Source organism: Chenopodium quinoa, unplaced genomic scaffold (assembly GCF_001683475.1).
Source record: "Chenopodium quinoa cultivar QQ74 unplaced genomic scaffold, ASM168347v1, whole genome shotgun sequence".
Taxonomy (NCBI): Eukaryota; Viridiplantae; Streptophyta; class Magnoliopsida; order Caryophyllales; family Amaranthaceae; genus Chenopodium; species Chenopodium quinoa.
The window spans coordinates 63,192-85,066 of NW_018743074.1; the positions used below are offsets into that span (position 1 = coordinate 63,192).

The 21,875-nt window shown below is 35.9% G+C and overlaps 4 protein-coding genes across 5 annotated transcripts; 2 read left to right on the forward strand and 2 right to left on the reverse strand.

Moving 5' to 3' along the window:
* Nucleotides 1-3,248: 3,248 nt before the first annotated feature.
* Nucleotides 3,249-4,529, forward strand: LOC110731514 (putative ripening-related protein 1). The gene has a single exon (XM_021911362.1). It carries the CDS (start codon nucleotides 3,311-3,313, stop codon nucleotides 3,896-3,898), a length of 588 nt encoding a protein of 195 aa, XP_021767054.1. The 5' UTR covers nucleotides 3,249-3,310; the 3' UTR covers nucleotides 3,899-4,529.
* On the reverse strand, nucleotides 4,431-8,699 carry LOC110731513 (AT-hook motif nuclear-localized protein 9). 2 transcript variants are annotated; one of them, XM_021911361.1, is made up of 6 exons: nucleotides 7,883-8,699; nucleotides 6,716-7,404; nucleotides 6,065-6,132; nucleotides 5,689-5,820; nucleotides 5,124-5,285; nucleotides 4,431-4,951 (listed from the first exon to the last, which is right to left on the reverse strand). In XM_021911361.1, the coding sequence occupies exons 2-6, from the start codon at nucleotides 7,113-7,115 to the stop codon at nucleotides 4,850-4,852; spliced, it is 864 nt and encodes a 287-aa protein (XP_021767053.1). In that variant the 5' UTR covers nucleotides 7,116-7,404; nucleotides 7,883-8,699; the 3' UTR covers nucleotides 4,431-4,849. The 2 variants fall into 2 exon arrangements, with proteins under 2 accessions (XP_021767053.1, XP_021767052.1); XM_021911360.1 differs by having other exon boundaries at nucleotides 4,442-4,958; nucleotides 7,883-8,634.
* Nucleotides 8,700-9,342: 643 nt separating this feature from the next.
* On the reverse strand, nucleotides 9,343-11,590 carry LOC110731515. Its single transcript, XM_021911363.1, has 4 exons — nucleotides 11,385-11,590; nucleotides 11,223-11,284; nucleotides 10,977-11,100; nucleotides 9,343-9,699 (listed from the first exon to the last, which is right to left on the reverse strand). Exons 1-3 carry the CDS (start codon nucleotides 11,440-11,442, stop codon nucleotides 10,978-10,980), a joined length of 243 nt encoding a protein of 80 aa, XP_021767055.1. The 5' UTR covers nucleotides 11,443-11,590; the 3' UTR covers nucleotides 9,343-9,699; nucleotide 10,977.
* A 1,489-nt stretch (nucleotides 11,591-13,079) lies between these two features.
* On the forward strand, nucleotides 13,080-21,791 carry LOC110731516 (probable serine/threonine-protein kinase BSK3). Its single transcript, XM_021911364.1, has 12 exons — nucleotides 13,080-13,704; nucleotides 13,827-13,906; nucleotides 14,314-14,411; nucleotides 14,516-14,733; nucleotides 15,770-15,905; nucleotides 16,370-16,503; nucleotides 16,608-16,713; nucleotides 18,159-18,244; nucleotides 18,518-18,706; nucleotides 19,141-19,293; nucleotides 20,100-20,213; nucleotides 21,108-21,791. Exons 3-12 carry the CDS (start codon nucleotides 14,330-14,332, stop codon nucleotides 21,354-21,356), a joined length of 1,467 nt encoding a protein of 488 aa, XP_021767056.1. The 5' UTR covers nucleotides 13,080-13,704; nucleotides 13,827-13,906; nucleotides 14,314-14,329; the 3' UTR covers nucleotides 21,357-21,791.
* Nucleotides 21,792-21,875: the final 84 nt, after the last annotated feature.

Consider the following 21,875-nt stretch of genomic DNA (forward strand, 5'->3'; position numbering starts at 1 on the left):
CTATTGTTTATGCCTGTTTGGTATCTGATTACTTACTAATGTGTATGCTTTGCAGGTAAGTTATGTCTTGAAGAATCAGATCTGCAAAGAGCAGGTGAATGTTTCACCCTGGCAAGATGCTATAAACTTGCTGCTGAGGTGTATGATGAGGGACTTTATTTCAATGAATGCTTGTATACTTGCTCGGAGGGTAAGTTGTATGACTTGGGTTTGTGTTACATACGAAGTTGGAAACAAAAGTATCATGGTAAGCCTACAAAACAAAGGATCGACTTCAATGCAAGTGAACAAAAGTTTCTTCGCAAATGTGCACTTGCATGTTTTGAGCAGCAAGACCAGCAAACTATGATGAAATATGTTAGAGATTTTAGCTCTCCGGAATCAAAGCGAAATTTTTTGAAGAAGTTGAGCTGCTTTGATGAACTTTTTGAGTTGGAGTTATAATATAAGAATTATCTAGAAGCTGCAAAATGTGCTAGACAAATGGGTGATATTTTACTGGAGGCGGATATGTCAGGAAAAGCTGGTGATTATGAAGAAGCATCTAGGCTCTATCTTGCCTTTGCGTTTGCTGGCAGTCTTTGGGCAGATGGTAGCAAGGGATGGCCTCTAGAAGAGTTTCAATCAAAAAAGCATCTTTTGTCAAAAGCCACAGCTCATGCTCGTAACTGTCCACGCCATTTCAATGAGGTGTGTGAAAATATCAAGCTCATATCAAGTGATGAAGTCGACTTACATGAGTTGCAAAAGCAGTTGGCATTGTCACGACAGCATAAAAATTTAAGGGGAGAAATCTTGTCTACTCGTAGAATTCTGGACAGGCTTCTTGCAACTGATGTTTCAATGCATGAATCAAGACGAAATAGAATTAAAAATCCATTGAATTGGATATCTGTGACAGAATTGATTCATCACTGGAACGTGTGGAAACAGAAGATTGAGACAATATTCAAGTACCTTGACTCTTTGACAGAACAAGGAACTAGTGGTTTTCAAGAATATGAAAATTTCTGCTTGGAATATCTTGGTGTGAGAAAACGGTCCATCTGCCCAGATGCTGATTATTTTCTTCTCTATCCAGATGTTGAATGGGTGAAATATGTGCCCAGAAGATCTGAAGTTAAGATGGAAAGTATTGATGCTAACCAACTGGTGTACGCTGCAAAAAGGCATTGGTGTGCCGAGATATTCTCTGTTGGCTTGAAATATTTGGAGCTTATTGAATCTTTCCGAATTGTAGCTGTTGAAAATTCCATGCCAATGTACCGTATAAGCCAGACTCTGATTCATATTTTTGAAGCTGCACAGCTTCTTATCATACAGTCCAGATATCTGACGCAGGCAAATGATGTTTTACCTTCTCTGATGAACTACATTGATCACTCAGCAGAAGAATACTTTCTCCATTTCTTTTCTCTAGATTTGGGAAACAAGAGATTTATGGGGTCTAAAGACCTTGCGATGCAAAGCAACACTTCAAGAAACCTGCTGAAAAAAGCCATACTGAAGAAGTTCATGGTTGAGGTAGATGAAGCTTTGCCAACACTTTCACAAGTCAGTCAGGTGGCAGTAATATTATTTGGATCGAATTGGAAAAATAATGAAAAATATGAGGGAGTTACAAGCAAGATCAAGACTAGTTCTCCTTGGAATTCATTGATTAAGAATCTTGTGACTGGCACAGGGCCACAAACATCAGATGACTATTTGCAACTTGCTCGGAATCTTTGTGATGCTTTAATGGAAGCATACGACTCAAAATCAAATATGTCGCCTTCTTGTTTTGTATATCTTCTTGAACGCCTGTTAGTGCTTTTGATGGATGCTTATTTGTAACAAGGTCGTCTGTTACTGAATGGCTTGTGCACCTGAACTGGAATGTAAGCAAAGAACCGTTCACACTCAGTGTTGCTGAACTGTCATCTTCTGTGGAACCCATCTTTGACTTCCTGGCTTGCACAATACACGAGCTTCTCTTGAACAAGCAGGGCATCGAGGAATGGATTGAGAAAGCTGGGTTTAACGTGAAGAAAATTTTCCCAAGGCTGATACCGAAATTGCTGGTTCTGATGTGCTTAATCTGCCTCAACTCAGGAAAGTATTTGGTGCTGCTGAATGATGTGATTAACAGGTCAGATGCCATATCATTCTTGCCAAAGTCTTTTAAAGAAGTCTTTTTCCAGAGAGAGGGTTGCAGCTTTCGCAATGTGATCGCTGAAGCTTTGAAGACAATCGATGATCCCCTAGTCATTATAAGAAATCCAGACGTCTGTCCATATGTGTATGCTAGGCATACTATATTCCTGGATGTTTTCAACCAGAACATGAATAGTATCTTAAAAAGGTTGTTCCCATCACTTCAAAAGAGTAGTTTTGCTCATAGGTGAGGATTCGTCATTTGATGAATGATACTGGATGTTAGTTTTGTAACCTGATTTAGCTTGTGCTATACTTTCACTTTTGTTGTACATATATTAAGTTAGTGCTTCGATGTGAAAATTTGTAATGTGCTGATATCCTCATTGGAATTGGTCCTTTTTTGTGACAAAACAATGGACTAAATGCATTATTAGTAGTTCTAGTGGTGTTTCTTCTACTTGTTATCTCAAGATAAATATAGGTTAAAGACAATATGACATATGACTGATATGAGTGATAAATATACAATGTTTTTCAAGTGGCCAAGTATAAAGTATTTGTATGTTTAAGTTATTGTGTATCACAACTCACACCCTTGTATCGTTCACCTGCATCATACACCCACTCTTTTTTTTTTTTTTTTGGCAATTTTATAAATAATACTTGTATACAATAATTGAGAATAACAAAAAACGTATGGAGATAGCTTATCTGCCATTATTTTGCGAAAGGCCCATGTAAATTTAAAGAATACCCTTGGCTGCACCTAATAATATGTACACACATATGCATATCGGTTGATTAATGCAAATTATTACTCACGTTGACTTTGACTTATTATTCTAGCCAATTATGACCAAGCTTTAGTAAATAAAGGGCATCTATTAAATTTACTAAAGAGTGACGTAGATAAAGGGCATTATTAGTACTATTATTTACCAAGCTTTAGTAAATAAAGGGCATCTACATTATTAGTACTATTATTTATCGTGGTTTTTGGGTTAGAATAACATGTACACACATTTACTCACGTAGACTTTGACTTAGACTTATTATTCTAACTCACCACGATAAATAATAGTACTAACAATGTACCATTTCTTGACTAAAATCTCAATAAGTATACCCAAGTTAGGGGCACAATTAAGCATCACAAACACGACTAACAATTATGAAAAAGCTTGTTAATGGCACACCAAGCTCCTACTACTATACTTTTATAGTAGTGCTCCTCACAATTTCCACCAAATTCTTGCACACAACCAATGCCCAAGCTTGCAACCCAGGCCAGCCCCTGATCGGAACCGGTGGCGGCCAATGTAACCCCAATACAGCCAACTGTTGCGAAGCTGGGCAGTCATACACTACTTATGACTGTTCGCCCCCGGTTACTGCCCAAACCCAAGCTGTGCTGACTCTAAACAACTTTGATGAGGGTGGGGATGGGGGTGGGCCCTCAAAGTGCGACGGCAGCTACCATTCTGGCAATACCCTTGTGGTGGCGCTGTCAACTGGATGGTACAACGGGGGGTCCCGCTGCTCCAAGGAGATCATCATTCATGGCAATGGGCGGACGACAAGGGCGAAGGTCGTGGATGAGTGTGACTCCAGAAATGGGTGTGATGAAGAACATGGGTACCAAGTGCCTTGTGAGAGCAATGTTGTTGATGCGTCTAAGGCTGTTTGGAGCGCCCTTGGAGTGCCAGAGGACTCAGAACAGTATGGTCAGATGCAAATTACCTGGTCTCTGAGTGACTAGTTGAGTTTTTTTAAATGTTCTCATGTAATGCTGTGCATGTTGTTTCAATTATGTTAAATAACAATTAGTACAACTAGTAGCGTACTATTCATGTACGGTTAACGTATGCGTAAGAGGTTCAACTAAGCTAAAATTTATTGCTACCATTATAAACAAGTATTATATATGGAAGTAAATATATATTATGTATTGTAATCCTGTATGAACTGATGCCTGAATTAAGATCTGCACTGTATAAGTAGAGTATGTTGGTCAATTAGATGAGTAATTATATTCTTACTGTAACAAGACTAAAAACAACCAGACAATCACTAGTTACCACCAGGGTGGTAAGGTTTGGAGATGCACATAATGAACCTTACCACCACTCGATACAAACCACTCCAGACTCAAGAAACTCTGCTAGATATTTGAGCATTTGACGATTGGCTCCGCTCGATTTCCAAAAATCAGATACGAGCATTTCTCGTTTACACTAGTGACATAAACTACAACGTCAAAGCATCAAACATATACTCCGTACTATGTATCAGAATATTCATTATCCAAGGCAGGTACTTGGCAGATGAAAGAAAATTTTGTTAAGCAAACCTAACATATACGAAGTATTCAGTGCCTGGTTTCAAAAAAACAAAAAAAAAGTATTCAGTGCCTAGTAAGAATGACATAAACATGATTTCCATGTCAAAATAAGGGAGTATCAAGCCTAAAATGAGCCCTACTCCTTTCTTTGGGTTGAGCTGCTGATATACAATAGTTAGATTAGACATTAATTAGTGTATCTTCAAAAGAGAGAAGATATTTACAGAGGTAATTATCCCTTTCATCCACGCATCAGATCAATGTCCATATGAGAATTTCTCAAGTCCAGCGTTTGTGGACTAGCCCATGCACCCATCGCAGAGGTTGGAGACGATAAATTTTGGCTCTGTCGACCACTTGGAGGAGCCATCATCGTGTTGTCAACAGAATAATGCTCCGAATCTTCACCACCTTCATTTCCTTCTTTGATCTTTGGATTTGTCTTCGGAGATGTCCATAAAAAGCTCCCAACTATTACCTAAATTTTCCAACTTAGAATTACTGCTGTGTTTCCGTTTTCTAAGTAGAGCTTTATATTTTAATTGAATGAAACAGACATCACTTCTTTTTATTCCAGCTACTCTAGATTCTTCATGCATCAAAGCATATTCTATATCTAAGGCAACAGAGATCGTAAGCTTACCTGAACAGGGCAGGCTGCAATAAGCATTCCGCCAATGGCTCCACCAATGACACGGCCATCAGGGCTTGCAAGTGAAATGCTCACACCACCACTTCGATCACGAGAACCATCATTACCAAGAAGCAAGAAAGATCCTGACATGCATAATATGTCAAAGCGCCCCTACACAAACCAATTTTCAGCACTAAGAGATTTGAAAAACAGTTTAAAGCTTTAGGTGAGGTCAAAGCAGTCTAATGTAAAAAACAATATTAACTAAATGGGTTGTCAGCTAAATTTGCAAGCACATGATTATGGCTATGTTAGCTAAAAACAATAGATTATTGGAACTTTGGAAGAGCAGTAACAAATCTAATGATGCCAAGGTTCCTTGGTGAGAAGATCCATTAATTGGATCTTAATGCAAACAGGGTGGTTATGGCTATGTTTTTTCACCTAAATTCTTCCAAAACAAATTTATTCTCCCTTATCTAAAGTTTTAAGGGCTTCAGGATATGCACAAAGGTTTTAAGAACAATGAGTCTGAAACAATGCAAAATATAGCAACTAATCAAGTGGTAAAAACCTCATATGTGACGGTACCACCAGAAGTTGAGGGCTGTCGTAGGGTCACTGTGGAGACAGCACCATTTGCTGACAATATACATACAGCTCTAGGCCCTTGTTGTGCAAATGCCAAGAGTTTTGATGCAATGTCCTGGGCAATGTTGAAACATACGTCAGACAGCAAGCATATTATGTTTATTTTATCGAAGCTGCAAATTTCTTCATAACATTAATTTACTTGGGTCAACATAAGTTAAAAATTTATAGCAAGTACAAACTTTGTAAACATGCATAACAGAGCCAGACAGTAAACTTCTGGTACAAAAATAATCAATCTATTTCTCAAAGCCAAGTACAAAAATAGGATTATTGTATAATAGAGACAGATAGCATACTTCCCCTGCTGCAACTTTAATAACATGAGGAGTAAAGCCCACACCAGCTGAGCCAGACACAAGTTTGCCTGGTAAGAAAATGAAACATAGACAAATATCAATACGACAAACTAGTTCCATGGACAAGCCAGTGTTATGCTTGTTACAGATTAGCAGATTTTGCCAAATTACCAACTTATACTAGCCAATACTCCGTATCTCAAATTGGAACATCACAACTGATTCGTGATTTTGAAAGTGAATAAGCTTCAAAAGCAGATATGCAACAAGACAAACCAAGGTACAAGACTTGGAACCAAGATCACTGGTGACATTGATATCACAGATACAATTGACATTACTGGAAACCATCAAGCACAGGTTATCATAGTTTAGCACTCATCTCTCCAAGCACATTGAGTCTTAAGAGGTGACTCATAGTCATGAACTACACTAGTTAAGGCGTATAAACCCACCCTCAAACTACCATATGTTTAAAACACATCATTTCAATTACTAGGCGAGTTCAGGCATTCTAGTGCATCAAGTGGCGAAACAATAAACCATAAATCTATTATGGTCATCAATAGGGCCATCTATGAACAAATTGCTAAAAGCTAAGCAGAAGCAAAACATGTCATTGCCATTCCCTGAGAAAGTCAAAAATCTTACCAAAGGGAGCCAATGGTTGCTTTCTTCCGCTACCAGGAGGCCGGCCTCTACCTCTCTTCTCAGTTGAGGTGTTCATAATCCTAGGGGCAGCTGATACAGAGGAGAGGTCTGATGACATTTTCCCTTCAATTCCATATTTCCGAGGCCTTCCTCTTTTCCTTCGCATTGGTGTAGCAGAAGCCTGCATTGATGATGGTGCACCTATACCACGGCCATCTGATAGAACAGTTGAAGAGGGTTCCACCCTCATACTCGGTCCTGAAGAGCCCCCGACATTTGATTGGAAAGGCATCCCGGAATTAGGCAATGAATGGACACCTTGCGGCCCATGTAACCCGGCCAATCCTCTCTGCATATAAAAGCCACCAGGTCCTGACATTGGCATAGGTTCCCTCTCCATGCATTTAGTTCACAGAATCACAGCAATTCAAAGATACTTGCACAACCCCAATTGAGAACACCCTTAGCTTCCAATCAACTTCACAAATTATATACCTTCAACCCAATTAGTCTCCTCACCTCTTTGATCTAAGAAGGCTTGGAAACTATGAAGCAACCTTTATAGCAAAACTGATTGAATCTTCAGTTCAGACACATAAATACACTACAATGTGCTTAATTTCCCTAGTCAACAGCTACTCTTGTTTCCAAGGCACAAGAAATTTTCAGGAGTTCAAGCAATTTAAAAGCTGCAGCAAAGAAAGTTCAAAAACTTGTGAGTTGAGTGATGAAAACTCTAACAAAACTAAATAATAAAAATTGAATTAGGTAACAATTAAATTCAGATTTGTGACATGCTATTGTTACATGGGACAACATTTGGATCTAGGTTATTATTGTGCAAATTATGCTACTAGTTTTCTAAACTTTTCAAGTTCCAGGCTTTTTTTAAAGAGTGTGTTAACAATTGTAGTTGGGTCAGGTTCGTGTCACCAAGTTACACAATGAGCACAGGAAATACACTTACAAGGAAACCAACCAAAATTGCAGCACAAACAAAAACTTCATACTAGGTAACAGCGCATCAATTTATTTACTAATTAAAACAGACATGCAATGCCATAAAATAATAATAAAAGCAACCAAACAAAATTCCAAAAGTACCTTACACTAACTAACTAAGAGAAAACATAAATAATCAAAATTACAAAAGTTTACAGAACATACCTATAATTAGCCAACCAAATCTTGTACTACTCCATTAACAAAAAAAAAAAAAAAAAAAAAAAAAAAAAAAAAAAAAAACCATTTAGAAGAATATAACAAAAATTGTTAAAAGGGGTTAAAATTGAAGAAATACAAGAAAAATTCTGGGTTTTTAGAGTTGCAAATGATCAAGCGCCGCCATTAATGAAAGATGAGTTTTTTTAAGTGGGTAGAATGTAGGTGGTTTTGATTAAAGGAAGATTTTATCATCAATCTTAATTATAATAATGATAAAAAGTGAGGAAAAAAGGATGGATTTTAGCAAGATTATGTGATTCTGTGAGGTTGAAGATGACACTTCATTTCCACTACGGCGGGATTATGAATGAATGAATGAAAGAGAGAGAAAATTGGAGTGTAGTGTAATGTAGTCTATCCAAAACTACAAACAGTGTTAATTTTTTCTTTTTGGGGTAACAGAAAATGAAAGGAAAGAAAATGGGATTTTTTTTTTTTTTATTATTTAAATTTTATTTAATTTTCTTGTGGATAAACTAGCTCTTCTTTTGTGAGTTTTATCTCATCATCAATCATCATCCACTTCTTTCTTTCTTCCTTTTTAGAACCTTACCTCGTGCTCCCACCACAATCCCCATCTCAAACAATTATCAACCCGTGCTTGTAGATCATATGTTTCCTCTGTGGTCTTTAGTCTCTACTAGAGTCGTCAAATCGGATGTTCGAGTTAAATTAAAGAAGAAAATGGGTCTAGTGTGAGCTGGCTCAAGGCATTATACGACCCATCTAAAATAAAGTATAATATGAATATAGATATGGGTAGGCACCGCACGATATGACTTAAAATGTCATTGCAAGAGTTAGGTTATGGATCGTGCTTAGGCTACATTTAAGTTAAAAAAGCACATAAGCTTGACATGACGCGCATTTGGACACAATATGTAACAGGCACAGCTAACACCATCACCCCAATATGCACAGGCGCAGCCTAAAGCTATATATAGGTAAGATTTCGGTGATTTTGAGTCATATTTGTTGGTTACTTGAGTTGGCCAATGTTACACCTTTTGTCTCAAAGATTGGCATTGTCTTACACTAATGTACACAATAAAAGGTTGTAATGAACAAAAACACTACTCCATCATGTCGTTTCAATTCTTTCAAACATTATAATTTATCTTTTAATAACAATTTAAGACATTTTGGTTTAACTATCATCTCTCTTTACAGTATGTCATTATGTAAATGTAAAATAAAAATACTGAATCATCCTCTTTCTTTATATCTCACTTCACAATCCACTTCGAAAATTTTTGGTTCACTCTATTTAAATTTCTGGAGCTGTTGGCGTACAAACGGCCAATAATTTCTTTCCTTTTCAGAAAAATTGAAGTGTGAATCCTGAAAACTAAGAAATATCACACATTTGGCCAAGAAAATCCCCTTCAAACATTAATAATTCATAGCTAAATTACTCTGTATTGCATAGTATTAGAAATGCAAAAGGAAATGTAATCATATGTCTGGATATAATTGACAACCCTGAAGAACATTGAGGGTACATGAAAACGAGTTCTTCTAACTAAGCAGAACGATCTAGAAAACTTCGCATAAAATTCTCTATCGAAAGACCATGACTATTAACAGCAGCGAAAAGTAAGATGAATACATCCAGCCTACAGAAAACAAAACAATCGGTGCAGTCACATCGAATCTTTATAATGGATAATTGAATCCCAAAAAAAAAAAAAAGCAAATGATCACCCAGAGCCTATAGGGGAGAAATCCGTGGGTGCCCCTGCTGAAACAAGATTAACAACCTGCATAAAAGAGATGGAAGGTATTCAGAGGGATACTGACCATAATCCATTGTGTGCTAAAGATTGTGACAAACATCGAATGCAAAATATAATGAAAGTAATTAACTACATGAACTAGAAATTATAACATAACCCAGCTTGGCTGATATAGTTATTCAACAAATTGAACTATTGCGAGGAGACAGCCGATAAGTAGCAAAATTAACAAGCTCAATGGCTTCTTCAGTACAAGGTCATAGATTTCCCAAATCCCAACTAGAAATTACTTACTTCTTAAACAGTTACTTTACAAGAAATGCTCCATGCAGATATCTCTGATAATATAGGATAATTTCCCCCAACTAGAAACCTTTATTTAAGATATTCTCATAATTAACATGGAAAACCCTCTAAATCTCTGCAGTTTGCATAACCCAATTAATCTTTGTCTTTGGCAAATAAGTGGGAAACAGGATTACAGCCTACGGGCCATAAAAAGCCAAATCCTATGATACAATTACCAATTCAAATGACCAAGGTAAGTTACTTCTTTATTTATATACATGCACTCCTTGACCGGATTTACTCCTAAAAAATCAAAAGAATATTCCTCAATATCCAAGTTAACCTCGTTTTTTCAAAAACTGAGACAAGCAAAGATGCAGAACAGATAGTTACCCAATGCTTGAAGGCTACCATTTCTAATATGACCTACATTAACCAAGCATTGTAGACTTGTAGACAATGGAACCGGCCAAAAAGGTGGAGCTACCATCTCTCGCGCCTGATTATTTATTTCTAAGGATCAAGCACATAAACTTGCATATATAGCAAATTCTCGATTGTAGGAAGCCTACCACGCAAAATTGCATTCCCTGGAAATTTCTCTTCCTAAACTTCAATCTCGCAAGCATGATTATGTATCTTAAAAACTGTCCGCTAGCAACCAACTCAATTCAATGGGGCAACTCACTTTTGATATAAGCAGCCCGAGACTCATTAGATAGTTCCATACTTCCATTGCCACAATAGTATCTATAATAATAAAAATGCTAACTTCAACACAAGAACAATAAGACCTACAATAAGTAGAACACCTTTTTAAACCACGAAGGAAGTATTGAATTATTGATTACAACATTGGCATCAGATAGAACAACCAGATAAACGGAGTAAATTGCATTGAATTTAAGTTTTGATGCAACCACATTAAACCATATGAAAATTCATCTAAGCATAAGAAAGTCAGTTCATTGCAAATAAAATCATATTGGCATTGCTAAGATAATATATTAAACCTTAATCATCAAGCTCCATAGCTTGTTGAGCTTTAGCTTTCGCCGACGCCGACAATTTGGTCTTCAATTTCTTCTTCACTGAGAATTTACTCGTTTTCTTTTTCTTCTTATCACTCCCATCAACCTACACATGACAAATTACAAATCTAATTGACAAATTACAACATTGACCCAAAACACTTAAACATCCAATTTTCATTGACATGATATTCAATCAAATTCCAAAATCAATGGAGTACTAATTACCTTCATTTTGTTCTTATTAGCATGAAGCTTCTTCGCCTTTTTCTCTTTCTCCTGTTTTTCTCCTGATAATACAGCAACAATTTGGGAAATTTCAATTAGCAAAATCCTAATTAAATTGACAATAAAATCAAATTAGAAAGGATGAGAAAGATGAAAGATTACTTCGCATATCGAAATCGTGCTGTCTCTTGCGAGTAGCAAGATTGTTTTTCTTCGACATCTTTGGCAAAGAATTTTCGGCTTCAAATTATGAAATTATATTACCGAACTTCTGCTATTTCACAGTTAACTGACAAAAGAACCCTAAATCCCCAATTTCTGGTATAATTGATTAGGTGCCTTCAGGCCTAACATCTCCTATTGGATTTTGACCACCCAATCATCGGGTAGCCAGGCCCAGTCAACACTCCTTATACCACTATTAAGTGAATTAACCATTAAATGGCCCAACCAAAATTTTCCTTTCGATCTGTCTAGACCACTTAAGTTAAGATTCGTTTGGTATCTCGATCAATTTTTAATTTTTGTTTTTTAATTAATACTTGTAGACTGGTAGTATACTGTGTTTACATTGAACAAAAACGGCAAAAAATAGAAATTAATGACTTGTTCATTTATAAAAGTATACTTGTACCCTCAAACATTAATCGATTCTATTTTTGTTAGAATCGACCTAATTTCAAAAATGCAGAGTATACCGGATAATGTACCTGTGTTAATGCTATGTTTACGGTGGAGATTGAGATTTCGAAAATAATTTAACATAGATTTTTTTTTTCCCCAATTATGGAGAATTCTCATCAGACATCAACTTTCACGATATTTTTTAGTTTTAGCATCTGCATGTCAGGTTATAAGGTAAGGGAATCTTTGTTTTTAAGAGCGTGAACATAAGGGAGGATACATCATACTTGTATCCTTTTCTAATTTATCTCCCATTACGTCCATTTAATACATTGCATTTTCTTTCTTCCACATCACTTTTCACTATCTCTATCCTTTGCCTCATTCTCTTTCTTTAATTTTTCTATCAATAAGGATATTTTTTATTTTTTCTCTCCTATTTACATATACCCCCACCATATATCATTTCTTCTATTAATATAATAAATTACTCATTAAAAAAAATATAAAAATAATCAATATTTTGGCTGGGGTTGAGGATTTGTTTCCTATTTAGGAAGAGAAATCCTTCAAGCTATTTGAGCATCAATAGGAATCCTTTAAGCAACCCAAACATCTAGCTAAAAGGATATATATCATTATTGATGTTCATGTTCTAAGTACTCTTACTAAGTAAGATTTGAATCCTAAATCAAGCAACATATTACTAGAGCAACATTTTTACACATTTTTACACAGTCATACGTAAAATATATAAAGATGGTCGTGTGTAGTGTAGTGTCATGTCAAGTTGTGCCTCGTGTTGAACTAACGTGTCACAAGTGTTCATAGGTCTAGTCCACATACAAGCTAACTACTAATGTCTCATGTAGTGCCAAAAATTTTAAATTGTGACTTAGGTAAGCAATTCTCAAGCTTGATTGTATCGTGCATAACCGCATAAGTCAATTCTCACTTATTTTTAGTATGGTTTTTTTTTTTTTTTTTTTTTTTTACTTTTTACTTTTTTATGTCATATCTTGTCATGCATTTAAAAAAAAAAAACTAATCTCAAATTTAACATCCACATTAACATGCCTACGGTATGTCATTTTTTAATTTTTTTTTCTTCATGGACCAAGCTAACTAGTGACCACATACGAGTGTTGAATCATCAATGCCATTTGCTTTGCTATAAGAGTACTAGCACTAGGTTGCATGAATAAGATCTTCTTTCACAACTCTGAAGTTCCCTATTTGCCTTTTACCTAGAGAAAAGTTAATTATTACAAAATGCAAAAGTAGCCTTAAAAAAGGCCATTAACCTTCAAAGAGAATAATGATTCGAATCTCAAGTATGAGTACAACCCACGTGCAACTCCCATAAAGTTCTTCTCTTTTTTTCATTTCATCTTATTAATTTCTTCTCCCAATTCAGAAAAATTGACCAAAATCTCAATTATTATCTGGCGCCGTTCTGTAAAATCAACGCCTAAAATTATTACAGCCACTCTCCTACTACTAGTCTTCATCTACTGTTTTTTTTGCTTCAATTGTTAAACATAAACACCCATTTTATCCTCTTAATAATGGAGTCACTTTAGTATACTCTAAATTACTCAAAAAATTTTGGATTGATTGATTGACTGACCCCCCCTTTTATTTTCTTCTTCAAATTCCATGAATTTGGACAATACTTCCAATTCTTTTGTCAAAATTCCCTGATTTCATGTTTTGAACCCTTTGATTTTCCTTAGATTTTGTTATTTGGGTGTATCTTCAATGCCCCACTTATTAATTTGATGACCCAGTTGCTTGATCTGATCCAATTTGGTTTATTTAAGTTGATTTATTAAGTGGGGTTTGTTTGATTTTCGAGGTACCCAATTTTTTTATTTTTTTTTTGGATTGAATTTTGTTTAAAATTGATCAGATTTTTCTGGGTTTGAGATATTTGGATCTGGGTGTGCTGATTTGTTGATAAATTTCCATGCTTTTTAGGGTTTTGGAAGTGTGAGAATCTAATCTATTGACTGAATTGAGGAGTAAGAAGCTGTCCAAGCTGATTGTGTGTGTAAAAGGTCAGCAATTCCTCAACTTTATAGAAAAATATTCTGTTTGTTTGTAATTTGGATTTTACTAGAAAATGGTTGTTAGGTTGCTAGATTTACTGCTTACTTTGTTTGATCTATGTAATTTTTACTCGTTTAGGTTATATGATATTGTTGCTTTAATCGATTTAGTGACAGTTGAAAAGCTATTTTGATGGGACAAACTATAAAGAGAGAAAAATAGAAAGAAAGATTTTATCATGCATTAGTAAACTTTTTTATTTTATGAGTCATCTTTATTAGGAGCCTTTAGGCTTTAGGTGAAAATTTAACTAGGATACTGTTTTGATAATAATTCTAAATCGCCCCTTTATGTTAGAATAATTATCTTTTTAATGCATGATGCTAGAAAAGTATATTTGTTGCTTGTGCTTCAGGTAACTGTGTAGAGAAATGGGATCTCAAGGGTCTAAACTTGGAACGTGTTGCTTAGGTTCACCTAATAAGACAGCAGTGCTTGAGGCTCCTGATGCTGGTAGGTCAAGCAGTTTCTCAACATTTTAAGCATAGTCATTTTCTTGAGTGTGTGTTTGTTTTGGGAGAATTTCGGTGCTGATTGGTGATCATGTTTTGTAACAGGTAATGAGGATGATAATGGGCTTGGGTTACTTGCATTCCGCGAGTTCACATATGAACAACTTAAAAATGCCACATCAGGTTTTGCAGTTGAGAACATTGTGTCTGAGCATGGTGAAAAGGCCCCAAATGTGGTGTATAAAGGGAAACTAGAGAACCAGACAAGAATTGTTGTTAAGCGTTTTAATAGAAGTGCATGGCCTGATTCTCGCCAATTTTTGGTAAGGATGCTCTCTTATGGTCCTTCGAATCCATATCATCTACCATGCTTTACCCTTCATACGAGTAGTTCTTTGAGTTTTGTCATGCATTAGTAGGTGCTCATGTTTGACATTTTAATATAATGTACATAGTGAATTACCAGATGATTGTCATTCATCTGCTCTCGTTTTCTCTCTGATTATAAAGTTACTTCTTGAGAGAGAAGACTTACTGAATTTTTTATGGCTGCACTATGTTAGCTCAGAATTAAGTGCTTAGGTAATATATATTAGTATTTATTTCCTGGAAGCAAAAATCAGGTCCTAGAGCTTAATTAAGGAGTTCAATTTCAATCTGTTCAAAAGTCACATTTGAAATTGAACTCCTTAACCAAGGTCATATAAGCTATGTTGTCTTCCTAAAAAAATTAAAAATAATAATATAAGCTATGCTGTCTGGACTCAAGTATCACTGTTAGACATTGCCACACTGGTACTAATCCAAGTTTTTAATCTGCTATACTATGAAATATTTTCCATCGTGTTGTCCACTTGTCCAAAATGAAGTGTCAAATGTGCATACCCTAGTTGGAGTGTGGATCGTACGACATCATTTGTAGCATAATGAAGAGTTAAAGTTGATTGTTTGAATCAGATGCTCTGCTGTCAATTTGAATTATCTGTGCAATTGTCACTTAATATGGATATTCTTGTCTGTGCCCACCTTGTCTGCAATAAGCTTTTTAGTTTATGCAGAGTGTGATATTTACGTGGCAAAAGTTTCAGTGTGTAGTTTTTGTGTTAGTTTAGTTTAATTTCCTTTGTGTTAACTTTTTTTCCTCAGTCACCATTCTTATCGATCTCAAGTGTGATTTTCTTATACTATTAAATTTCTCATTTTGAGTTATTATATGTGACCATATGAATATATACTGGCACATGTTGAATATTATTACCCCTCACATGATAGTATCTTAACTTTCCTAGCTAGAATTGTTTTATAAGTATTTATTGCCTTGCTGAATCCGTGTTCCTGGTCCTTCTTTCTCATGTTCAGGAAGAAGCTCGGTCTGTTGGTCAGCTTCGTAACCAGAAGTTGGCAAATCTGCTTGGCTGTTGCTGTGAAAACGATGAAAGGCTACTTGTGGCTGAGTACATGCCCAACAGCACCCTTGCAAAACATCTTTTCCATTGTAAGTATGTGGTCTGTGTGGCTATGTTGCTTTAGTGAGCTTTGTGGGGTGCTTACATGTAGTTCTTGATAACAGTGTCTTGCAAATATGCAGTATTCTGGTTCAAGCTCATCGGGCCTGTACCTGTTGATGCCCCCCCCCCTCCTCTCTTTTCCATATCTTCTTATAGAGATGATTTAGCAGCTTCATAAATGTTTTTGCTAATCACGTGCTTGTTAATTTATTAGAGCTAATGGATATTTTTTTTTTCTGATATGAAGGCTGTGCTATGTTGAAAGTCTTAAAACTGCTTCTCACCTTACATTTTAAACCTGAATTAGGTTTAAATCCCTTGTCTCCACAATTAAGGCTATATAAAGACCCATTGTATGCAATGCCACCTTCAAGACTCTTTTCTTCCCTAAATTAGGGTTAAATATTCTTCTTATGTATTTTGAATTGTTCATTGTTACTCACTTTGGTAGGGGATGCACAGCCAATGAAGTGGGCAATGCGGTTGAGGGTTGTCCTACATCTTGCTCAAGCTTTGGAATATTGTACGAGCAGAGGACGGTCCCTCTATCACGACCTCAATGCTTACAGAATTCTATTTGATGGGGTAAATAAATCACCATATGATATTTTGTCATTATTCTATGAATCTATTTCATCGTACTAGTATATCTTTCGATATTCTCCAAATCATTTATTGAAAACTTGCAGGACTGTAATCCCAGGCTTTCTTGCTTTGGCTTGATGAAAAACAGCAGAGATGGGAAAAGTTATAGTACAAATCTGGCATTTACTCCTCCAGAGTATTTGAGAACTGGTAAATTAAGATCTTTTCCCTATCTTCTTTCACTTATCTTCTATAATGATGGAAAAACTCAAGTCATTTCCCATTTTCGAATTAGGGGTTGTTATTGTGGAGTTTTCTTTTCAATATTAGACATTATTGTTCTTTTAGGTTTGATTTCTTGGTTAGCTGCTCAATAACATGTTGAACTTGGGAAGAGTTGCAATGGAAGAGTTGGGGTGATTAGGAAATTTGGTTTTCAGTTTAGTCCCTAGCAATATTCCTGTGTTATGGTTGTTCCGCTTTACGCTGCTTGAAGGACAAGGGTCGAAATTAAGGCGCTTTAGGAGTCTGCTTTTCCTAACTCTTAAGTATGTTGGTTATATCAATTTTGGTATTATATATGTTGAGTCGTTTTGTGTGTGCAGAACTATTTAAGGTTTAAGTCATCAATTAAAACTGGGGTAAGCAAGAGGGGTAAAAAAGAACTATGTTTTCACCAAATTTGGATTTTCTCTATCAGAGGATATTTGCTTCAATTGAGTAGGAAACTAGGATATTGAGAACAACTACATGTGATTTGTCACATTGAAATCATACCAATTATGAGTTGAGCTTTGCAAACAAATAATAATTACCAATGAACTAGACTGCATGTGCCAAAAACTGAGTGAGGAATTAAAGCAAAAGGCAAAATATATGATGAAAGATTTTTTTAAAAAACTATTTTGAGCTTTTTTCTTGTGAGATAATAACTACGTAGTTCTCTCAAAGTGTAATAATGAAATATTCTTCCTTGTTGAACTGAATTTCCTGTTGGAAGCTTGTTTTGTGTTTGTGACCTGAACTTTTATGAATAAATTGACCATGGTCTGAACAGAGCCCTTCCCAAAGGCCAAAATGTTAAGTTCTTTATGTGAGGGAGGTAGGTTGAACTGAATTTCCTGTTGGAAGCTTGTTTTGTGTTTGTGACCTGAACTTTTATGAATAAATTGACCATGGTCTGAACAGAGCCCTTCCCAAAGGCCAAAATGTTAAGTTCTTTATGTGAGGGAGGTAGAACTTGGGAAACAATTACCATTATAGAGTTTGCTGTTAGGCTACATATATTTTGCCACATCAGTACATCGCTACTGTGATAATTGAACATAACAGCCACACAGTATCCACATTGCTCGCAAAAGTGGTTCCTTGAGTCATTGACCATTACTGTGCTCAAAAAGTCACAACCACATTCGAGATTTAAATTTCAAGGAGTAATATTGCAATTGTTCAGACATCTCATAACTTTGTTAATAGTGAATTTCAACGCTTTAGGTAGAGAGGGTGTAGATATCTTCCAGGTATATGCATCCCATATATCTGTCCTGCACATGGATAGGATTTATTTTAATATTTTGTAGCAATGTGGTAGCTGAAGGTAATCTACCTAGAGGTCTCTAATTTAATTATTGTTGTGTATTATGTTATGGTTGTAGGGAGAATAACACCAGAGAGTGTTATATATAGCTTTGGAACTCTGTTGCTTGACCTTATTAGCGGAAAGCATATTCCACCGAGTCATGTATGTATTCATCTCTTTCCTCTTCATTATTGTTCAGATATTTATTATAACTATAGTAGAATGATATTTTGTCTAACTTGTTTCTGTGAAATGCGCTGGGTGAGGAATGTAATGTTCATGTTTGCATGAATAAGTTGGATTATTGGATAAATAAATTTTTCCTTTGGCTAAAGTATTAAAGTATTGTGTACTGCTGAAAAGTGACTAGGATTAATATGACATGTGTTAAATATCTTTGATTGATTGAATCTTATTCATTACGCATATGATTAGGCCCTAGACTTGATAAGGGATCGGAATCTTCAGATGCTGACTGATTCCTGCTTGGAAGGACAATTTTCTAATGATGATGGTACTGAGTTAGTGCGCCTTGCTTCCCGATGTTTACATTACGAACCACAAGAGCGACCAAACACTAGGTCACTGATTTCAGCTTTGACACCTCTTCAAAAGGAAATTGAGGTCAGTTACCATTTACTGTTCTTGGAATGCCTCCATTCTCCTGATCTAAGTTGTAATTTGGCAAATGTTAAGATTTCGTTTATTCCTGTCTCCTGACATGCCACATGCCTTGATTTATTCATTTTATAAGTGGGAGATTTGTTATTACGGAGACAAACCAGTATTAATTAGCTACTGATACCCCCCCCCCCCCCTCTTCTCTGAAAGCGGAAATTGCAAATTAGGTTGCAAAAGTGGTATGTTTTGGCCTAATTCACAGAAATAGGTAGCAAGTTGCAGTCCCGCACCCCAATTTTTCCATAAATTAAGTTAAGCTGCCAGTCTGCCTCTGCATTCACTGTGCTGGTCTTTGTGTCAACATTTACATAATTACATGTACCCATTTATGCAAGTTTCATGATTTAGTAATTTAATTCTATCAATTCATTATGCAGGTTCCTTCTCATGTGTTAATGGGTATCCCTCACAGTGCATCGTCCTTGCCTTTATCTGCTCTGGGTGAGGCATGTGTAAGAAGGGACTTGACTGCCATTCATGAAATTTTGGAGTCAATTGGTTATAAAGATGATGAAGGAGTGGCAAATGAGGTTTGTTTTTGTGATTTATTTTACATTTGATTTAATTGTCGTCTAATGTCTCTACTCTCAGTCTTTGACTAGATACTTTGTAGTTATGGCAAAATGTATTTCCTTTTTAAAGTCATGTTCTTTAGGGCAATTTCAACTAATTGCTTTATTTAGTCTATCCAGAGCAGATTGAATCTAATAATATCAGTATTGTAATTGTAATTTGATGTAGTATGAGAAATTACAACAGTGGGAAGTCATGATGTATGCAGCTTTAGCTTCAAGCAGCCTATATGCACGAGACTATTAACTGTTTGTTGAAATATTAAATGTAGCTGGGTGTTAGCAGTTCATGACATATAAATATAATGTACCATGTCGATGAGACTTTTCAGATTTTTGGCTTTTCTGATGACTTAGTGCTCTTATATCCACACTTCTTCATGTTCAACTCCATGATTTGTTCCTGATATAAGGAGAAGCCTAGCTCATGGTTATTTCTTTGCTTTGAAATCCAAATAGACTCAAATGATGGGTATGGAATGTGTTGTCAGTCATGTCAAGAGTTTGTTCTCATATTCATTCAAAGTATGCCTGGCATATTTTGGCAAACTAATCAGTTTAAATTTTTTGAGCATATAACTTCTCAAATTATATTTGGTTGGATACAGAATAAGCTCTTCTAAAGCCTGTATCTGTTTGGTACATTATTTGGCTTTAATTTAATCCATTCTACTATTTTTTTTCTGAATGGAGGTAAGGACTGTTTATATACATATTAAAATATCCTTGATGAGTAGCTTATCATGGATTTCCATATACTGCAGCTCTCCTTTCAGATGTGGACTGACCAAATGCAGCAATCTTTGGAATCAAAGAAGAAAGGTGATAGTAACTTCAAGCAGAAAGATTTTAAGTCAGCAATAGAACGATACACACAGGTGGATTTTTCCTTCCTATCCTGTTTGATGATTTCTACGACATGTTTAGCATGATTTGATGTCTATTTCTTAGTGGATCATATAGGAATTCTGAGTGTGAACCATGAGTATGTGTCAATTATTTGTTTTGTGTGTTTTATTGCTACTGATACACCTATATGATGGTGTAAATATCAAATATAGAAAAGTTTTTGTTTTTTCTGCTGTCAAACTTGGTAGCTTGGGATATATGCCCAGGAAGAAAGATTTTGCTGGACTGTTTCATTCATTCAAGAATGTTCTGGAGGAAGTTTTTTGAGTCGCAGTGGTTAAGATTTAGATGGCTAAAACATCTTCCAAGGCCTGGGAATTTTAAGTTTTACTCTCTTCATCCCAGAGTTATCTTCCACCCTACTTTTTTGGGATGTCCTGAATTTGCCTCTCTATGGAAATTTCCACCCCTAGTGAGTAGTGAAAATGGGATCCTATTTTTCCTTTTTACAACTCTTTCCACATTTATTATTATTGTCTTCTACCAGCCTACATGATATCTTACTAAATTTGTTGGGTTTTTTCAAAAAAAAAGTTTGTTGGGTTCAAAGTGTTATGCCATTATGAAATGATTGACAAATCCAACCCCGATTGATAGTGGGGTTACTTCCCAATTAACCCCTCAGATTTTGCTCTGATCAACTTGCAATTTTTTCTGAATCAAACACTGTTGGCACACCCTCCTAGTTATTTTTTTGTGTATATATTTGTGCATGACAGCCTAACCAGAGAATAAATATGGATGGAGGGACCAAAGACCTGTTTTATGCTCTTGACTGCTCTATTTAATTTTGTTTTATCCTCTATCTCATGAGCACTGATAACTTGTGCCTTAACAACTGAGCCCCTTTTCACTATGTGCAGTTCGTTGATGGTGGAATGATTTCTCCAACAGTCCTTGCACGCCGCAGTCTCTCACATCTTATGAGCGACATGCCACAGGAAGCTTTAGAAGATGCAATGCAAGCTCAAGTGATTTCACCTGTCTGGCACATTGCTTCATATCTTCAAGCTTCTGCTCTTTTTGCCCTTGGAATGGAAAACGAGGCACAAGAGGCTCTGAAAGAGGGCACTACCCTTGAAGCGAAAAGGGATGTCAGAGATGCAAAATAATCAGAAACCTTGTGCAGCAATGAATTAATACTGAATGAAGCATGCCCTCCCCAGAAAAGGTCTTAAAACGTGAGTTTTGAAATTGAGGAGAAGGCAATGCAGTGATTCTCTTGTCCGAAGATTTTTGCCTCCTTTGCAGCTTCTCAGACGAAAAATTTCAGCTGTCAAGAATTTTAATAGGTTGATTAGCTTGTCCGACATTCTCCTTGGAGAGTTTGCAAGTGCAAGGCATCAAAATCCTATAAACTTGTAATTTGTGTACAGTAAAAATGTGGTTTGGGTGGTTTTTGAACTAAAAAACTCAAGTTTTCAGCTTATATTTACGGAAGTAAATAATGGCTTCCGTTTCTCCATCAAGTCTTGTTACAATTGTGTGGGCAATGCCTTTCTTTAACATATATATCCAATGAAAGTTTCAATATCAAGGTTCAGACTCGTTATTAATCTGTTATTGTTATTCAGTTTGGCTTGCAGATGAAACATTTTATTCGCGTAATTTAATCAGCAACTAACAGGGAC

Excerpts from the sequence above, each read along its gene's own strand:
- LOC110731516 (XM_021911364.1), top strand. The coding sequence starts at position 14,330 with ATGGGATCTCAAGGGTCTAAACTTGGAACGTGTTGCTTAGGTTCACCT. Across the intron at positions 16,504-16,607 it reads ACAGAATTCTATTTGATGGG|GACTGTAATCCCAGGCTTTC; the intron begins GTAAATAAATCA and ends GAAAACTTGCAG. Across the intron at positions 18,707-19,140 it reads CTCTTCAAAAGGAAATTGAG|GTTCCTTCTCATGTGTTAAT; the intron begins GTCAGTTACCAT and ends TTCATTATGCAG.
- LOC110731515 (XM_021911363.1), bottom strand. The coding sequence starts at position 11,442 with ATGTCGAAGAAAAACAATCTTGCTACTCGCAAGAGACAGCACGATTTC. Across the intron at positions 11,285-11,384 it reads GCACGATTTCGATATGCGAA|GAGAAAAACAGGAGAAAGAG; the intron begins GTAATCTTTCAT and ends CTGTATTATCAG. Across the intron at positions 11,101-11,222 it reads CTAATAAGAACAAAATGAAG|GTTGATGGGAGTGATAAGAA; the intron begins GTAATTAGTACT and ends TGTCATGTGTAG.
- LOC110731513 (XM_021911360.1), bottom strand. The coding sequence starts at position 7,115 with ATGGAGAGGGAACCTATGCCAATGTCAGGACCTGGTGGCTTTTATATG. Across the intron at positions 5,821-6,064 it reads TTAAAGTTGCAGCAGGGGAA|GACATTGCATCAAAACTCTT; the intron begins GTATGCTATCTG and ends AACATTGCCCAG. Across the intron at positions 4,959-5,123 it reads TTGCAGCCTGCCCTGTTCAG|GTAATAGTTGGGAGCTTTTT; the intron begins GTAAGCTTACGA and ends TGGAAAATTTAG.
- LOC110731514 (XM_021911362.1), top strand. The coding sequence starts at position 3,311 with ATGAAAAAGCTTGTTAATGGCACACCAAGCTCCTACTACTATACTTTT.